Source organism: Malus domestica, chromosome 04 (assembly GCF_042453785.1).
Source record: "Malus domestica chromosome 04, GDT2T_hap1".
NCBI classification, from domain to species: domain Eukaryota; kingdom Viridiplantae; phylum Streptophyta; class Magnoliopsida; order Rosales; family Rosaceae; genus Malus; species Malus domestica.
The window spans coordinates 30779006-30799001 of NC_091664.1; the positions used below are offsets into that span (position 1 = coordinate 30779006).

Consider the following 19996-nt stretch of genomic DNA (forward strand, 5'->3'; position numbering starts at 1 on the left):
CTTTTCACCAAGAGAAACTTGCATACATCGTGACATATGCGTGACAAGATCGAGAAATATACATTGCTTCATGCAAGTTCTTCGCCTTCTCAACTCAACTAGATGCAGTGAAAGGCCAAACTCCTACATCAAGAAAGGACCAAGCCTTTTGAGGACATATAAGGAGTTTGACTACTCCCATATTATTAATAGTATTATAGTGGAACCTCAACTTCTTTCATGTATCTCAGAACAAGTTGGTCCATGTGTGAAGCTCAACAACACATGTGATCTACGTCCTTCAATTTGTGATGTTTACATGTTAGATTTGAACACTCGTTATACGTGAGAGGGTGTGTGGCAATATGAATAAATATCTTATATAAGAAGTTTACTAAAGCTTGTATGTCCTTATAGCTAGAGAGTTGGACTACTCTCAATCCCCATATTGCGAACTGATTTTATGGTAAAACCTCAATTTCATTCGTAGACAAATTTGTTAAGGCACATTTGAATTATCATTATATATAGCGATGTTGGTATGGTAATTGTCACAAGCAAAGTTTTAAGAAGAAATGTCATTCAAGAGCGTGGAAATTTCTTCACAAATAATTGACCACCACCTGTCCCGTTTACTTGCATGTGAAATTGCTGTCATATTAATTTGATGTTTTCTCATCGGTCAAACTAGAAATTTTGCAAGGGTTTATAAGAGGTTGAGTTATTCTTCATATTGCCAAATTGATTTTATGATGAAACCCCAACTTTCTTCCTAGTACTAGAGTAGGTTGGCCCACGTGTAAAGCCCAAAGACCACACTTGCTCCACGTCACTCAATTTGTGTTGCCAAGCATTTGGCTTGAAAATGTTGCCACATGCGAGGGAGCATGTGAGGATGCGGAGGTAAAAAAGTCTTACATCGGTAAAGGGAGAAACCTTGCAAGGGTTTACAAGAAGTTGAGCTACTCCCAACATTGCCAATTGGTTTAAGGTGAAACCCTATCTTTCCTTCGGGTATCAGAGCAGGTTGGTCCACGTGTGAAGCCTAACGGTCACACTTGCTCCACATCACCCAATTCCTGTTGTTCATGTGTTTGGCTTGAAAATTTGTTACACGTGAGAGGACGTGTGAGGATTTAAAGGTAAAAGAGTCTCACATTGGTGAAAGGAGAAACCTTGTAAGGAGTTATAAGAGGTTGAACTACTCCTCATATTTCCAATGAGTTTTATTATGGAACCCAACTTTCTTCATGGAATACTAGTGTTTTCAAATAAGAACAATTTCTCTGCAGCAGGTTAATTTGATCCCTTCCAACACTACTAGACCTTTAGCACACAAGGTTTGAAAAGCAAAAACTGTAAAAATGAGGTTGAAGGTGAGCTAGAGAACAAACTTGAACAGCGTATATGCAAGTTTAATTGAAGTTGTTTTAACTATTATACATCTGATAGATTTGATGCAAGCGTGCTCTAGCTTGTCTAGAAAATCTGTTGTGTCATTGGGTATATGGTCGTGTCGAAAACACTCGTCAGGCTATGGACATAATAGTGTGTATTTATCCTTAGTTGTAGGAGCATGACTTTTCTACACTAGCTACTGTGCAAGATTCTAAATCAATAACGCATTGTAGTGAATTTTTAACTTTCTATATGTACGCACCAATGCATTGATGGTTTTGAATATCTTTATAGTAACGGATCGTGCAGGTAGTCTCTCTCGGATTCGAGTACATACTTTGATGAGCCTGACCCAACTGACAATTACACCAAATTTTTCTCATTTCTGAGTTGACTTGGTAGTAGATTAACCTAAAGCCAAAATAATACTGACCAAATTTATGAAATCTTGGTCGAAAAGCCACTTCAATTGATCACTAGAACAGGAAGCAGAAATTTCAAACTTAGCTTTTATTTTTCTTTTGCATTGCCAACCATACAAGGTATTGCCATAAAAACAAACTACAATATAGCTTTGCTTTTGTACAAGTGGGCCTAAGATTTTGCTCCAATTGTCAAACACCCCTACCTCTATATAACCTCCCTCTCATCTATTCAAATTTCCTCACAAACACTGTGATCTTTGTCCGATCATAAGAAAAGATCTAGTCCAAACTCCTTTCTATTTTCTTCGTCAGGTTACTCCCAAGAAGTCAAAAGCCAATTCCATGGCTAGCTCATTGGCCATTTTTTGTGTGGTCATGGCGTTGGGAATGTTGAGTTGTGGTGCTGAGGCTCGTGCCTTTTTTGTGTTTGGAGACTCACTGGTCGACGCTGGCAACAACAACTACTTAGCCACCAGTGCTCGTGCCGACTCTCCTCCCTACGGCATTGACTATCCCACCCGTCGACCCACCGGTCGTTTCTCCAACGGCCTCACCATTCCTGACTATATCAGTTAGGTTTTCTTCCATTCTCTTTTTCTTTACGATTTTTCGAGTTATTTTCTTGTTATTCACATGTACTGAATTGACCTAATATGTTTGTGCGTGTGTGTATATAGGTCAGAAGCTTGGTGCAGAACCTACATTGCCATACTTGAGTCCACAGCTCACAGGGCAAAAGCTACTAGTTGGTGCAAACTTTGCCTCTGCTGGCATTGGAATTCTTAATGACACTGGGGTTCAATTTGTAAGTTTTCTTTTAAACCAAATAGAGGATCATGCGAGAGATTAGCTCTTTAGTGCCCGTCATGGGCACAAAAGTGCTACATGCTAGTAAATTAATTACCTTGGTAAAGTTGTCAACCAACAATTTTTTTTTTGAACTAGTAATGGATGGATATGTGTGAAATTTTCAGGCAAATATAATCAGAATGCCAGCGCAATTGCTAAACTTCCAACAATACCAGCGAAGGTTGTCTGCCCAAATCGGACCTCAACGGACCAAACAGCTTGTAAATCAAGCACTCGTCCTCCTCACCGTCGGCGGCAACGATTTTGTGAACAACTACTACCTAGTGCCTTTCTCCGCAAGATCTCGCCAGTTTGCTCTGCCAGACTATGTCAGATACCTCATTTCTGAGCTCCGAAAAATTCTCTTGGTAACCAACTCCTAATTTGGCTAAGTTCGAAAAGAACTTGCTAGCTAAGCGACAATGTAACTGTTAATGACTTACAATTATGTGTAGTTTGATCATTCTTTGTGTCATAACTTTACAGAAAATGTATGATCTCGGAGCACGAAGGGTTTTGGTGACGGGGACAGGACCGCTAGGCTGCGCGCCTGCTGAATTGGCCATGAGAAGCAGGAACGGAGAATGTGCAGCGGAGCTGCAACGAGCGGCGGCTCTGTACAACCCCCAACTCATTCAGATGCTGAGATCAGTCAACAGCCAACTCGGTTCTGATGTCTTCGTTGCTGCCAACGTACAGGAGACCCGCAATGACTTCATCAAGAACCCTCAAGCATTTGGTAAATTAATTATACAATATACATTTATATCAATTTTATGTTCATGACCTAATATTATGATCATGGATTAAGTTTTGTTCGAAAGATTAACCTATTCAGGAATCTCCTAATCTACGCTTATTTTCAACCCCACCAATCATTTTGTCGCTTACTATGCATTTTTGTTGTGTTGGTGACATAAAGTTGTTTGTTTAATTTTTGTTGTCCAGGATTTACTACATCAAAGGTTGCATGCTGTGGGCAAGGACCTTACCATGGCTTGGGGCTGTGCACAAGAGCTTCCAATTTGTGCCCAAACCGCGACCTATACGCTTTCTGGGATGCATTTCATCCGTCCGAAAAGGGGAACAGACTGATCGTTGAGAATATTATGACAGGGGATGAAAAGTACATGTACCCCATGAATCTCAGCACCATCTTGGCTTTGGATTCCAGGACCTAAGACATATTTCCATGTGAAACTAATATTTATGTGTACTATTTCCATTTGAAACTATATTTATGTGTACTAGATTATGATCTGTGTTGAATGCCAGTACTATCTGCCATTTATGTTTGTGCGTCGCTGGGATGTCTAGTGATTAAAAACTGATTGGCTTCCCAATTGCTTTCTAGTTTTTGTAATGGTTTGATTTGCAAGATTTCCCCCAGGGTGATAATGTCAAACTTACCAACTTAAGTACAATCATCTTTAATTTACATTCAGTCTTTTTGTTCATTGCTTGTGGAATTTATCATCACTTGCTCAATCCATTAGGTGGGGTTTTATTATAAAATGTCTCGTTATTAGATAGTGGGTAATCATATTTATACTCTTCTTGGTATTATCCAAGTGGTTGTACGAACTTACCTGCCCTAGGCTCTAATACCATGTGCAATTTTCAAAAATACAGACCGAGAACCCCTCTTCCAACAATACTATCCCCAATTTGGAAATTATCACTTGTCCAATATTATTTAGAGTAATGGTTAAAGTAGAGTAATCATATTTAAACTCTTATTTCTTCTTCCCTCTGGCCGATTTGGGACAGCCAACATTGCTTGATCATATTTGCTGATCTTGGTTTATTTGTAGCTATTGAACATACCACGACCATTTCTTCGTGTTACATGGGTGCGTGATTTGTCTAATCTCTTCCTAAACTATTCAAAAGTTCCTTTTTTTTTTTTTTAACCAAAAGGAGTTAATAGTAGTTATTTATGCGCTCGAAGTTTAGTGTTTAATCTCCCTTCTCCAATATTGCTTATATCAATAGCTTCCGGAACCCGGATTAGGCTGGCAGGCCTAGACCATAGAGACAAATAGAAACTAGACCTTACTAAGATGTAAAAAATTGGAAGGACACCTAGGTTCAAGCCGAAAATATTGGGAGCATGAATTTTTAAAATTTTTGGTAACATGAGACGAAAAGTTTAATAAGAATACTTAAGCCAAAAAAAAAGGTTGAAAATGATGGAAAAAAGGGTCACAATGCATGCTGGCTCATGATTGTAAGGGTATTTGAATGCATGCTAAGCTAGTAAGCTTCATACAATTATGTGTGGGAATTTTTTGTTGAATTGAAACCAGTGTTGGTAATTTGGTATTGAAATAAGGCAAGTTTATGAAGAAGATTGGAGTTTCATCATAAATTTAATTGGTAATATGGGAGTAGTTCAATCTCTCATAAGCATATGTAAGATCTATCATTTTCCCAATGTGGGATTCACTCTCAACACGCTCCCTCACATGTGACGGATTTTCAAGCCTAACATGTGGACAAAAATCGAGTGACGTGAAGCACGTGTGACCATTAGGTTTCATATAGGACAACATACTCTGATACCATGAAGAAGGTTGTAGTTCCACCACAAAATCAATTGACAATATATAAAGTAGTCCAATCTCTTATAAGCACATACAAACTCCCTCTTTTCTCCAATGAGATTCACTCAACATCAGCGTTAGGTAAAAACAGCTTTTGATGTGGGCACAAGTTTTAAATAGACCAAATGTTCTATAACAGAAAAACTAACAACTCTTGAATTATCTTTGTGTGTAGTGACCATGGTTGTCCCAAAGTCTTTCAAGAAAAAAAAAACAAAACTGCAAATGAATTGATAGAAAAACAGTCTCTTTGGAAACAAAGTAAGAGTAAGTCTGCAATCAATAGACATTCCCTCCTCGATTCTTGTAAAGCATGGAGTTTTGTTGGCTTGGGCTCGCCCTCACAACATGCATCTCCTTTGCGTTGAAAACGCAGACAATAGAGCAATCCTCTACCAATCATTAGCAAGATATTGTTCTTTTCCCTCAGGGTTACTAGAAAGGCCTTAACTTTTGCAAATAAGGAATGCTCTATCGTCAACGTGTCACATCCCGGCCCGGGGCGGATCACTTCCCAGGCCCGCTCCACCATCGTAGCATGATATTGTCCGCTTTGGGCCCCGACCACACCCTCACAGTTTTGTTTCTGGGAACTCACGAGCAACTTCTCAGTGGGTCACCCATCCTGGAAGTGCTCTGGCGTCCTTTTCGCTTAACTTCGGAGTTCCGATGGAACCCGAAGCCAGTGAGCTCCCAAAAGGCCTCATGCTAGGTAGGGATGGGAATATACATTTAAGGATCACTCCCCTGGGCGATGTGGAATGTTACAATCCACCCCCCTTAGGGGCCCGACGTCCTCGTCGGCACACCACGGCTAGGGTTAGGCTCTGATACCAATTGTCACATCCCGGCCCGGGGCGGATCACATCCCGGGCCCGCTCCACCACCGTAACATGATATTGTCCGCTTTGGGCCCCGACCACGCCCTCACGGTTTTGTTTCTGGGAACTCACGAGCAACTTCCCAGTAGGTCACCCATCTTGGGAGTGCTCTGGCCTCCTTCTCGCTTAACTTCGGAGTTCCGACAGAACCCGAAGCCAGTGAGCTCCCAAAAGGCCTCGTGCTAGGTAGGGATGAGAATATACATTTAAGGATCCCTCCCCTGGGCGATGTGGGATGTTACACGGCGTCTCCGTTGCAAAAGAGATGGATTCATTGAGGAAGATTAAAAAAATAAAAGAAGAATTGACACAGTTATGTCATATTAGGGCTGGGCAAACGGGTACAGGACCCGCGGGTAGGGGCGGGTATTGTCGATTCGGGGCGGGTTCGGGGCGGGGCCAAATTTGGTAGAGACAAAACGGGGCGGGGCGGGGCGGGGAGAGGGTATCTTCAGGGGCGGGGCGGTTCCAGAATTTGAGAATGTCGGGGCCCCGAACCGACCCGTTCTACCATAACAAAGCAATTGCTTTACTTTTTCAGTCATCTTCTTCCCCCACTCCCAGATTCCCCCCACTTTTTTCTCTGTTCTTGTTCTCTTCTCCCTCCTACCCCTCGACTGCGTCAAGATCACAGAAGATGTTGCATCTTCCTCCACTCTCTAAAGCCAAGCCATGGCCGCAATCCACTGCTCCTCCACTCTCCACTCTCTTAAACCGCCGTCGCCGCTTCCTCCTCAGCTCTCCAGCCTCAGACCCTCTCTCCTCTCCGCCAGCAAACACCCAAACAGTAAGAAGAACAAAAAGCTCACCGGATACAGACCCTGCAGAGCGAAGTTCTCAAACGACGCGCCGTTCGTCGCCGCCATTGGCGCCTACATGCTCTCGTCGCTGGTGCTTCCCGCCAGCATTCCCGATGACGATGCCGAAGGCGGTTCGGCAACGGATTCCACCGATGCCAGGTTCGCCGTCATGGGCGTCATCAGCTTCATTCCCTACTTCAATTGGCTGGTAAAACAAACAAACAAAAAACCCATTTTTCTTTCAAATTCTTGAACTTTTTGATTATTTATATGAATTTGTTTGTTGGGTTGGACTGAATAATTGTAGACTACCCATGCTTAAACGTCTTGAACGTCATGGGCGTCATTCACCTACTACTACTATCTCTGTCCACACCCATTTCTTCAATCCCAACGAAGAACTCATCCTCGGAGAAGATCTTAAGCCCATTTTTTCAATAATTCATAGATTACCCATGCTTAATTTGGTTGAATGATGTGTTTGGAATCTATGTGTTGTTGATTTATCTGATACTTTGGATCTTGATCTACGCGTTGCGTTGGTATGGTTTTCTTTTATTTGCTGAGGAACACAACCTTCAGGCTTCAATTCGTTCCTTTCTGTGCTAAGACCCGTGGACCCGGCCCGAATCGACCCGTTTCAAACGGGTCGAGTTAGGTCCGGTTCCAAAATTTGAAATCCCATTACTCGCCCCGACCCGCCCCGTTGTGTTTTCATACAGGTCCGGTCCGGTCCCTCCAAATTTGGGCCCGGCCCGGCCCGTGCCCAGCCCTATGTCATATTAGTGCATGATATTGATAAAAAAAACTTAAAATAGGAATAAGAAGCCGATTCAATCGGTGTTATAATTCTTAATTAAAGGCGGTGTAGTCAAACTCGGATTTGGAAGGATTTTAAACTCTTTCAAAATCCTAGTATAGTCAACCAAATGATTTTAAAGGATTTTTAGAATCCATGCAAATCTAGGTTTGGATGAAGAGATTTATGATTACTAAGAAATTTTAAAATGACAGAAATTGAAATGATAGGATTTTATTTTCTATAATTTGTGAATTTTCTTGTTTGGTTAACCTAAAAGAACAATGGAATTGAATACGGAATTTGTTATTTTTAAACTCTAAATCATAGAAATTGGGAAATAACACTTATTTACATGGAATTTAAACTTGGGAATTGGAGATCCTAAATTCCAAGTTCTTTTTCCATGCAGAAATTCTAAATTTTTATGTTTATGAATCCAAACAAGAGAATTGATGTATGTCAATTTATAATTTCTTACTTTTATCTAAATTCCAAGTTTATTTTCCTCATCCAAACATAGTGTGCAGTCAATCAAGATTTTAATAGTCATTTTTAAAGCCCATCCAAATTCAGGTGTATTGAAAACTTAAAGATTTTGTAGGATTTCATTAAGTTGTGGATTTTGTGGGATTTGAGAGCAAGAAATATATATAATCAAAGACCAAATAGAATCCTACCTCACACCTTAGGATTTCAAATCCAAAAATCTCTCTCTTTTCCTCTCACACCTTGTCTTCTTCCTTCATCTTTGCAATTTTTCTACATTCTTTCTGCAATTTTGTGCAATTTTTTTTTCATGGCAGAGAAGGGGAATTAGAATTGGGTTATGAAGGAAGAGGAGTAAGAGAGAGTTGCGGAAAACAAGATTAGAGCAGTATTGACAAAAAAAAAACAAAAATGAAGAAGATTAAAAGGAGAGAGGTTAGCTGGGACGGGAAAGAAAGAAGAATAAAGTGGGAGTGGGGGGAAATAGGATTGTAAGGGTGCAGCGGGAGACTTTCGAATAGTTGGGTTTATATGATAATCTTGATTTTTTATTTCGGCTCAAAGGGATGCATCTTCAGAGCATGAATAAAATGTAGCTTCATTTTTTTAGATTTATGATCTAGATACATTTTTAACTATTTGATTTATTTGGCGGTTAAAATTCAACGCTTCAAAATCTATCAAAATCCACATAAATCTGTTATATGAATATTCTCAAATCTTCCAAAATCAATATGGATTCATAATCCTATAAAATTCATCACTTAACAAAATCTATTAAAATCCCTCCAAATCCTAAGTTGACTACACCTCCCTTAATTATAAAGAAGGGAGTGGATTCGACAAAGAAGAAGGAATAGATCCAAAATTACAAGCTTAAAAATAAAAAATAGGAGCAGTCATAGAAAGCTAGCAGACACAAAGAACAAATGAGAAAGAAGAGTATTTTTAGGCCTTATGACACCTCATCTGTCAATCATAAGTCTCAGTTACTAACGTGGGTTTAGAGTTTTCAAGTCAAATTCAATCAATGCATGAAGACTGGACCACTCAATTTACCAGTTGCGGGCAATAGACATTTGAAATAAAACTAGCATTTACAAAATAGTTAAATTCAAATGTATGTGCATGAAGATGGAGAGAGGCTTGGGGAAGATGCAGACCAAGAGACTGACTGCTTCAGTCTTCAGCACGATCTGAAAAACTCGGGTTTTTTATATGGCAGCGTTAAACCTAGAAAAAATTGGTAAAGACAATTTTGATATTTTCTTAAAGTCTAAAGGCATTTTAGACTGTCTAAATAAAAAAGAAATTGTTATTAGCACTCCAAAAATCTTATTTGGCACTCCAAATTATCTATAATTAGAAGAAAAAAATACACTTGTGAGGAATGTATAATGAGATTTTTAGAATGCTAATAACAATTCCCTATAGAAAAATAAAAATAGTTTAGAAATTGAAAAATTTTCATTAAAGGGAGCCAAATACTTCCCGTGTTTTCACCTGGTAGCACATTTAGGAGGAGGTGTTTCTTTAAAACCCATTCCAAGTGCTTCTATTTTTAACTAAAAACACTTGTAAAGTTTTGGCCAAACAACCGTTTTCCAAAATGAAAGCGCTTTTATGACTCATTTAAAGGTGTTCTTAAATTGACTGAAATCGCTTTTAGAGAAAATATTTTTGTATCCAAAAGCACTTGAAATGCTTTTACAAGATTCACTTGCATTTTTACCAAAGATTGATTCTAAAAACGTTTTTACGAAAATTGCTTTCAGCCAGCTAAAAAACACTTTAAAAAAAAAGTCTTCAGTCATTAAAAGGCACTTTTAGGTTTGAACTATCCAAAGCGCATGCTAGCAAACCCTAAATTTTTAATCTGAGTTGTGATTAGGACCTGCTCCCAATTCTTAGCCGTGCTTTGGAGGTTGGGAGGAGTTTTCAATCTTGCTCCTGGTTGTGGGTTCCACGATCAGCAAATAGGGCGACGGATTTCGTTGCCAGGAATATATCTTCAGAGATGTGCGGCTTCGGCTGGGTTGTAAGACCTCCATCTTCGCTCGTGGGTGTTTTGAATGAGAACGATCTTCCGTGTCCTCCAATGTAATGGGTGGGGGTTTTTTGCATGGGTAGATGGGATGATGCTGGGATCCTGTATGTTGGCGTCTCATTGTGTCCTGTTTATCTTGGTTTCTGCTCCCTGGGTTTGTGAGGATACTCTCTGCTTGTTGTTTGGCCTTGTGCCTTTCTGTTTCTATGAATAGTTCTTTCGACCCAAAAAAAAAAAAAAAGATTGACCAACTAGGGTAACTTCCCATCCTTTGTCATCCCAATTGCCACTGCGCCCTTTTCACCCTCCTACATCGCTTCTTTCTCCTCACGGTTCCTGCAGTTTTTTATTTTATTATTTATCCTGTTTCAACTCTTGTCACACAAACCATAGCACTAGAAGCAGCTCGTTAATAAAAAGTAAATTTAAATAATTAAATAAACACTAGTAGAAAAAGAAGCCCTGACCTTCTCTACTTTCTAGTTTCTAGAACCTTCTTTTGTTCGTGTGTTCTTTCCAGACCGTTAAACCCTAACCCTAGAGATATTTTATGTTTCGGATCTAGGGTTTTTGAGGTTTGGTGGTGACTGGAGCTTGGATTTTAGTTTCATTTTTTTTACTAATCCTTTTTTTTTTTTTTTTGTCAATGAATTGCCATTAACGATTTTAAACTTTTCTGTTTCAGATTCTTGACTTTTTTGGATGAACATGCCAAAGAGGTCATTTTTCTTCAAATTTAATTTTACTTTTTTATTTTGTTTTATCATTGAATGTTGTTGTTTTAGTATATGATTGTTTTGAGCTTGTGATGTCCAGTGTTAATCTAAAAAACGTTGGAACTTCACGTATGAGATTAGTTCTTCAGTGTTAGTATAAAGGATGCCGGAGCACCACATTTTGATTATACTTGTTGTGAAACTTGAGATGCTACTCTGCATGCCATTTAAGTATATGCATTGTTGGAAAAATAGAGGATTAGGCGAGATTAGTTCTTCAAAGTTAGAAGCAAATGCTATTGGCCTTAACTTCTGCTTTGGTTGGCTTGGGTCGCAGGGGTAGAAGGCTGACCGGCAAACCAGGGTATGTTCTTTGCCAGGTTTAGATGCAACTGGTTTTATTGTTGAATGCTATTGATTTAGATTATGAGTGTTGTGAACTCGCGATGTTCCTCTGGTTTTTTTTGCCATGTATTTTTCGAAAAAAGTTTACGATTTACAGGTTTGTATTCTTGTTTTCCCAAAGTAAATGAGGAATCGGTGAGGTTAATTCTTTTGTGTTAGTCGAAAAGAATCGGGAACACACCACAGTTTTATATTCTCATTTAACTTGTGATGTTCCTCTGTTATAGCATATATTTGTTGAGATTATGCTTTTAAGTAAATTTTCTGTTCTTTACTAGGCTGTTTGGATGCAATTTGATTACATTTTCCGAGATTTTCCTATGCCTATTGCCGCAATGATACCAACCCCTTGGCGCTGGAGGCAGAGGAGAATGCAAGTCTGCAACGCGAGATGAATTTGTTTATGGCTACACTAATTGCCATGGCAACCTTCTATGCTGGACTTTACCCTTCACGCGCTCTTGTTAAGAACCAGCTCCTTTTCCAATTCTTTGAAGTCTTCAACGCCGCAGGGTTTTTCATCTTCATTTGGATGATGAAAATCCTCAGCAGGGGTTCCCCGTTCGAGTTTACATTGAAGCCGTTCCTCCCTTTACTGTGCCTTGTTTACATACTAGGCGTTGCGAAAATGTTTTCTTGCTCCTGCTGCACCTGGAGGTTATGAATGTGCTGATGTAATTCGATCAGAAACATGGTAACTCTGTTGTCTAACTGGTGTTTTCGTGAATGAAAAGTTTTGATGTAACAGGTTTGATAGGGGGGATGCACATATATCCCTCCATTTACGAATAACATATCTTGAGCATATAAATTAAATGATCGGGAAATGTATCAAGTAAATGAACGGTTTATTATGAATATGTTACTTGGTACTTTACACTGTTGATTTATTCTATACATTTGAATGACTAAGTTGTGAACTTGTGATGCTACTATTCTCTTTTTGTTTTTGCCATTTAAGTATATGTGTTTTTAAAGAAATAGAGAATTAGGACAAATTAGTTCTTCAATGTTAAGGACGCCGGAACGCCACATATTTAGATTATGATTGTTGTGAACTTGTGATGCTCTTCTGCATTTTTGTTCCATTTGAGTATATGCATTATGCATTCTTCGAAGTATAGAGGATTAGGCGAGATTAGTTGTTCGGTGTTAGAATAAAAGGACGCGGAACACCACTAGGTTTATTTTCTGATGATACCGTTGCCATGGCATTGGCACCTGAGACAAAAGAGGCTGAAGCGCATTCAACTGAGCAAGGCGGGACGGTGAGCATTATGCAGCACTAATTGCCTCGGCAACCCTATATGCTGGAATTCACTCCTTCAAAAACTCTTGTCGAGAAACAGTTCCTTTTCCGACTCTTTGAAGCGACCAACACCGTTGTGTTTTTCATCTCCATTTGGATGAAGAAAACCCTCAACAAGGGTTCCTCGATCGAGCTTTGCATGAACCTGATCCTCTTTTTACTGTGCGTTATCTGCATGTTAGGTCTTGCAATGGTGTTTTATTGCACCTGAAGTTTATGAATGTGATGTTGTAACTCTGTAGGAAGCATGGTGACTTTGTTGTGTAACTTGGTGTTTTCTGGCACCTGAAGTTTCTGAGTGAAGATGTACTTCTGTAGGAAGCATGTAACTGGTGTTTTCAGGCAGCCGAAGTTGATGAATGCGATGACGTAATTCTGTAGGAAGCATGGTGATTTTTGTTGTATAACTGGTGTTTTCGAGCACCCAAAGTTTAGGAATGTTAACTGGTGTTTTCTTGAACCGTAAGTATATGAGTGCTTGTTTAACTGCTATATTTGAACCAATTTTTTAAAAGACGCGACCCGAGGCGCGCCTAGACGGCTTTGGAGGAGGGGCGGGAGTGATAACACCTCTGCCCAGTGGGAGTGGGCGAAAACTCGTCGAGGCGTGGTCGAGGCGAGACTAGGCGGCTGAGGCGCGCCTAAAGGCGGTTGGAGGGCGTTCCCAGATCCATCCCCGACCCAAAATCGAAGTTGAATGCTCTGTTTTCAAGCTTTGCCATCTGGGTTTAGGGTTGCAGGTGTGCGGCGTCTTCACGAGGAAGACGACCGCGGAGAAGAAGGAGGGTTTTTTTTGTTTTTTAAAGACTTGGTCCAAAACGACGTCGTTTTGGCCAAGTCTTTAATTTTTTTTAAATGACTTGGCCCAAAACGACGTCGTTTTGGCCAAGTCTGTTACTCTTATATCTAAAACCCTGCTGTTTCCTCTGTTTTTCTCACCTCTTTCCTCTGTTTTTCTCAACAATTCCCTATTATTTAAGGTCCCGTAAGGCTTCGCCTCACGCCTAGGCTGGGCTATCCCTCAGACGCCTCGCCCACGCCTCACGCTTTTAATACATTGATTTGAATACAGTTTCCACCTGCTTTCTGTGAATTGGTATTTTATTTTATTTTTTTAGAGAGATTAATATTCCGTTTTGAATGTGTATCTCTTACAACTTTAGGGGAATAATTTCCCTTTTTTTTCCCTTTTCGGTTCTCTCTTTTGATCCTTCAATCAGAAAGCCAAGAATGAACATGAGGTTATAGAGTGAGAAAAATAAAAAATAGTGTGCGGAAATCTCTTCCTCAAATTCACTATGAGTCTCAAACTTTGTGCATAAGTGGAAAATACTTTCTTCTGATATGTTCAAGCGATATTCTAATTAGCGTAATCTAAATTATGAAAAAATGAGAAGCAAATTGTTGTCACTAATTTGAGTATTTGACTACGCAAAAGTATCCGTCGGTGAATAATTTTAGCAAGGTTACACTTTTTTCTCTTCCAAGTTGCAAGACTTTCTCAGTTTTCCCGAGAAATTTGTGCCTGCTTGCTGTAGCTAGCTGTTTTGGTCACGTTGCTCTATTTCCATCCAGTTTAAGAATGCATGTCACATACTTCTTGTTGGTGCGCCAAGTTTCGAGCGTTTCATATCTTTATTATATCCTATCTATATACAATAAAATACCCGAGCAAATTAACAATCCTCTTATAAATATAGATATTTTACAACAAAATTATGATGTTTGTGAATGCATTTTTATTATACATGGTCCATGAAATTGACCCTCACTTTTAAGATGGTTTCTAAAATTAAAAAGCAATCAATGTAGTCATTGAAAATAGGTGTTTTCTTAAACCTTAAGTATATATGAGTGCTTGTTTAACTGCTGTATTTGAATATAGTTTCCACCTGCTTTCTATGAATTGGTACTTTATTTTATTTTTTGAGAGAGATTAATATTCCGTCTTGAATGTGTATCTCTTACAACTTCAAGGGAATAATTTCCCTTTTTTTTTTCTTTTCGGTTCTCTTTTGATCCTTCAATTCGAAAGTCAAAAATGAACATGAGGTTATAGAGTGAGAATAATAAAAAATAGTGTGTGGAAATCACTTCCTCAAATTCATTACGAGTCTCAAACTTTGTGCATAAATGAAAAATACTTTTTTTCTGATATGTACAAGTGATATTCTAATTAACGTAATCTAAATTATGAAAAAATGAGAAGCAAATTGTTGTCACCAATTTGAGTAGTTGACTACGCAAAAGTATCCGTCGGTGAATAATTTTAGCAAGTTACACTTTTTTCTCTTCCAAGTTGCAAGGCTTTCTCAGTTTTCCCGAGAAATTTGTGCCTGCTTGCTGTAGCTAGCTGTTTTGGTCAAGTTACTCTATTTCCATCTAGTTTAATAATGCATGTCACATACTTCTTGTTGGTGCGCCAAGTTTCGAGCGTTTCATATCTTTATTATATCCTACCTATATACAATAAAATACCCGAGCCAATTAACAATCCTCTAATAAATATAGATAGTTTACAACAAAATTGTGATGTTTGTGAATACATTTTTATTATAAATGGTCCATGAAATTGACCTTTATTATTAAGATGGTTTCTAAAATTAAAAAGTAATCAATGTAGTCCTTGAAAATATGGTCGCAAATCAATGTGGTCATTCTGTCACAATTTTGTTAAAAATTCAATTAAGTACTGATGTGACACATAAATGGGCCCCACAAGATTTACGGGTTTTTATCCCAAATAGTCCCTGAAATTGACCCACATCATCAAGATGGTCCCTGAAATTGAAAAACGATCAATGTAGTCCTTGAAAATAGGTGTCGCAAATCAATATGATTCTTCTGCTACAATTATGTAAAAAAATTATTATGTGCTAATATGGGTTTAATAATTAATTAAAAAATTGTCTAAAAGCGTTTTTGCACTATGGATTTTTTTTTTCTTATAGTAGGGCATACTCCGAAGAGAGATCCCTTCCATAAATTCTAGGCACAAGGCTTAACCAAGGCCTAAGAGGGGGTGTGGAAATAGTTTTCAACCAACAATAGACGCACCTTGTTTGTAACCTCATTATCTCAAGGCAGACCTCGTCGTTCTTTGCATTACCAGACCACCCGGGAACCGCCGAACAACCTCTCCAAGATTAAGGTTGTGAGGATGTTGATCACCTAAATGTTAATGGTGATGTCCCATAAGTCGTGACCAATCGGCCAAGCCATCACCAAAGGTGATCTCGATCCAAGTTCAATTCAGTGAAGGGTGTCGAATGTATAAAGATGGGTGTATTGAGATTTTTTTTAAAGACTAGAGAGTGAATGAGGTAGAGAAATGTGGACTGTGATCGGAGGTGATTGTAGGACTGGGTTTTTGGGTTGACAATTTTTTTTATTAACTATTAAACTATTAAGCCTATTTATAATTTTTTTAAATTTAATTAGACTTGTGTGACCCATTTATGTGTCAGATCAACACATAACAGAATTTTTGACAGAATTGTGACGGAATGACTACATTGATTTGAGACTTTACTTGCGGAACTACATTGATCAATCTTCAATTTCAGAGACTATTTTGATGTCGCAAGTCAATTTCCGGGACCATTTTGATGTCGCGAGTCATTAATTTCAAAGATCATTTGTGAGAAAAATAACTCATAGGGCCCATTTATGTGACACATCAACACTTAACAAAATTGTGACGAAAGAACCACATTGATTTGCGACATCTATTTTCAGGGAATACATTGATTGATTTTCAATTTCATGGACTATCTTGATGGTGAGGGTCAATTTCACGGACCATCTTTTAAGCAGAACTATCAAGTGATTTATAAAGACTAGAGTATATTTCTAATGTTTGTGCCTACATTTCTCTTCTAGGTTGGAAGAACGATATCGATCGACCTACAGTACTATTCTCAATTTCTTCGACGTCAAGGCACCTCCTTCACAGAGGATAAACTTCGATATTGATGATGATGTCTTTCATGTAATACGCCTCTCTAAACTCCTTAATTAGTTTCTCTCTACATCCCTCATTACGTGAGAAATGGTGTGACAAGATACTTATTTCCCCTCCTCGACGTCACCACGTACCTCCCCCTTAAACCTAACCACTACAAAGACGCTCAAGGGTTAATACAATTCTTGCTAACAATATTAACTCCATGCACGTACTACGCGTGCCCTACATAGTTTGCTTTATATGAATTCTCAGCTGTCAATTCATTACTTCCAACCAACCCAATCTTTACACTGCAATATATATCGATCCTGACCAAACCACAGAGTTAAGCGTATCAATGGCTGCAGCCTCTTCATCGTCGATGATTTTTACATGCCGACTGATGATTTACTTGATTGTTATTGTTAGTAATTACAGTATTGGTCCTCAAATGGTTCAAGTAGCAGAGGGTAGTCGAGCATTCTTTGTTTTCGGCGATTCACTGGTCGACAATGGCAACAACAACTATCTGATATCGATTGCTCGAGCCGACTCTTACCCTTATGGAATCGATTTTCCAACTCACCGTCCCACCGGCCGTTTCTCTAATGGCCTCATCATCCCGGACCTTATCAGTTAAGTATATACAGTTATTAACTCTGCATGCATGCAGATATGTATGCTTAATTTGGCCTCAATTAATTTATGTGTACGTACCATGTTAACGTGATCACTTAATTCATCTATTATTTTTTAATTAACAGCTAATTAGTTAACATGATCATGATAATTAAGGTCAGAAAATTGGCTCAAGAGAACCCCCAATGCCATACTTGAGTCCACAGCTTAACGGACGAAGGCTACTTGTTGGTGCAAACTTCGCTTCCGCGGGAGTTGGAATTCTCAATGAAACTGGCGCTCAGTTTGTAAGTCACTACACACTAATAGTAGTATTAACTCGTACTATAACATATGAACTAGTTATGTCATGTAGCCCTATTACAGTACCGCAAAATAACTACTCAAAAATGATAAGCTCATTGAGATAATTTGATTGCTCTGCACTGCCCATGCAGCTAGATATACTCAGAATGTTTAGGCAACTGAACTACTTCAAAGAATACCAGCAAAGAGTGCAAGCCCTGGTCGGAAAGCAGCAGACCAGAAGACTCATAAGCCAATCACTTGTCCTCATCACCGTCGGCGGCAACGATTTCGTCAACAACTACTACTCAGCCTCTTCCATTTCTCAATCTCGCAACCTCCCCCTCCCTACTTACGTCAAGCTTCTCATCTCTGAGTACCGAAAAATTCTCATGGTAATTAATATTAATCATTGCACCAATACACGATAAATTTGTTTGTGTGACTGTTGTACTGTCACATAATCTTATTAATGCTTGTATTATAATATACGGATGCATTGACGTAACACCACACGACTAGTGACAATCACACAGAAAAATTACTCAATATAAGAGAAGTTTAATTAGTTAACTTGGCAGAATTTATATCAACTCGGAGCACGTAGAGTTCTGGTTACTGGTACAGGACCGATGGGGTGTGCTCCGGCAGAGTTGGCGGCTAGAAGCACGAATGGAGGATGCTCGGCTGAACTTCTACGAGCTGCTGCCCTGTACAACCCACAACTCACTCAAATGTTGGCCGGACTCAACAAGAAACTTGGCAAAGATGTATTCATATCTGCCAACACTAGGCAAATGCATGCAGATTTCATCAATAACCCCCAAGCATTTGGTACCAATTCATGAATTTAATTGGTTTTCGTCTTTAAATTATGATATATTGACTGCTTTTGAAATGACTAGAAGTACCTTATGATAACTAAAAGCACGTCTGACTGCAAAAGTTGAAAATGCTCATGGAGAAACACATGTCAGGTGCTTCTTTATGAAGCATGTGCCAGATGTTTCTTAAGGAAGCACTTTTGAAGTTCTTTTTTTAGGCAACACTAGGATTTTAACAAAAATATCAACATGTTTCTAATAAAGCACTTCTAGCAAAAGAACTTTTGCGCATAAATGAATTTCTACATAAGCAATCTCACATGAAAAAAGCAAGCTCAAACAAGTGCTTAATAAAAAGCAACAGTAGAGACTGATACTAACCTAGTCATATTATTCCACATATATCTATTTATAACTACAAGCCTCCTTACATTCGAGGCATATTAATTATGTCATTCACTCATATTATAACGCACGGTTGTGTGCTCACCGCAGGCTTTACCATATCGAAGGTAGCATGTTGTGGGCAAGGACCCTACAATGGACAAGGTCTCTGCACATTTCTGTCCAATTTGTGCCCAAACAGAAACCTGTATGTGTTTTGGGATGCCTTTCATCCATCTGAAAAGGCTAATAGAATGTATGCAGAGATGATCACCACAGGCTCAACTGACTATATGAGCCCCATGAACCTCAGTACTATCCTGGCCTTGGACTCCACCACCTGACCTGAAAGAATTAATATGTTTTTCTAATTTTCTTTGGACAATTTAAGTCATTGTTTAGTTTAATAATTATACTTACAATAATTCAGGTTGCTTTGTTCTCTTTGGTCAAATGTCTCAATTTCAATATTTCGTAATAATTCAGATGGTGCCCTACATACAAGAAGTTCAATTTAGAATCGTTCATTTGTACATTTTACAATTTAATCCGATTCGTTAGGATCAAATTGTAAGACCATGTTGGGAAGAACTTAGAGTACACAACTCTAACACAAGTGTTGGAGAGACAACACAAGTAAACAAATTACTTATATTACACACACAAAATATTACAACATTCACAAGCTATCAAGGACACACTTGAGAAGCTATGACACTCACTCACTTTCTAGAGACACACTCTAGACCACTCACACTCTTACAAGACTACTCTTACCTCTCACTCTCACTTGGTTGCCTACTACTTCTTGGTTTGTTGGTTACTTGGTTGATACAAATGGTGTGGATGCCTTCTCCTTTTATAGGCATGGATGGAACCTTGGAGAAGCATGGAAACATCATGCTAGAGTTATCTAGATAATTCTACTAACTTCCCAAGCTAGAATTATCTACACTAATCTTGCATGTTGGTGGAAACCTCACCATTCTTCTAGAATCTTCCACCAACTTAAGGAACAACCTTCTTTGCTAGAGTTTTCTAGCATATTCCCATTATAGAATCTTCTTGAGAAAACCATGCATGTTTGAACTAGACCAATCTAGTTCCTTTGTACCGACTGATCTTAATGGGCTGGTGTTGATCTTTAACAGACCAATGAAGGAATTTTGCTTCCATCAAACCCAATCCAGTGATAAATTTTGGTAGAAATGAATG

The 19996-nt window shown here is 38.8% G+C and overlaps 2 protein-coding genes across 2 annotated transcripts; both read left to right on the forward strand.

Annotated features, from left to right (window-relative positions):
* Positions 1–1817: 1817 nt before the first annotated feature.
* On the forward strand, positions 1818–4075 carry LOC103434237 (GDSL esterase/lipase LTL1-like). The gene is made up of 5 exons (XM_029101589.2): positions 1818–2373; positions 2480–2607; positions 2777–3019; positions 3138–3390; positions 3600–4075. Exons 1-5 carry the CDS (start codon positions 2145–2147, stop codon positions 3830–3832), a joined length of 1086 nt encoding a protein of 361 aa, XP_028957422.1. The 5' UTR covers positions 1818–2144; the 3' UTR covers positions 3833–4075.
* Positions 4076–16947: 12872 nt separating this feature from the next.
* LOC103408677 (GDSL esterase/lipase At5g18430-like) lies at positions 16948–19301 on the forward strand. Its single transcript, XM_008347510.4, has 5 exons — positions 16948–17284; positions 17445–17575; positions 17726–17968; positions 18155–18407; positions 18893–19301. The coding sequence occupies exons 1-5, from the start codon at positions 17008–17010 to the stop codon at positions 19123–19125; spliced, it is 1137 nt and encodes a 378-aa protein (XP_008345732.3). The 5' UTR covers positions 16948–17007; the 3' UTR covers positions 19126–19301.
* The last annotated feature ends 695 nt before the right edge of the window (positions 19302–19996 follow it).

Excerpts from the sequence above, each read along its gene's own strand:
- LOC103434237 (XM_029101589.2), top strand. The coding sequence starts at position 2,145 with ATGGCTAGCTCATTGGCCATTTTTTGTGTGGTCATGGCGTTGGGAATG. Across the intron at positions 2,608-2,776 it reads ATGACACTGGGGTTCAATTT|GCAAATATAATCAGAATGCC; the intron begins GTAAGTTTTCTT and ends TGAAATTTTCAG. Across the intron at positions 3,391-3,599 it reads CAAGAACCCTCAAGCATTTG|GATTTACTACATCAAAGGTT; the intron begins GTAAATTAATTA and ends TTTGTTGTCCAG.
- LOC103408677 (XM_008347510.4), top strand. The coding sequence starts at position 17,008 with ATGGCTGCAGCCTCTTCATCGTCGATGATTTTTACATGCCGACTGATG. Across the intron at positions 17,285-17,444 it reads CATCATCCCGGACCTTATCA|GTCAGAAAATTGGCTCAAGA; the intron begins GTTAAGTATATA and ends ATGATAATTAAG. Across the intron at positions 18,408-18,892 it reads CAATAACCCCCAAGCATTTG|GCTTTACCATATCGAAGGTA; the intron begins GTACCAATTCAT and ends TGCTCACCGCAG.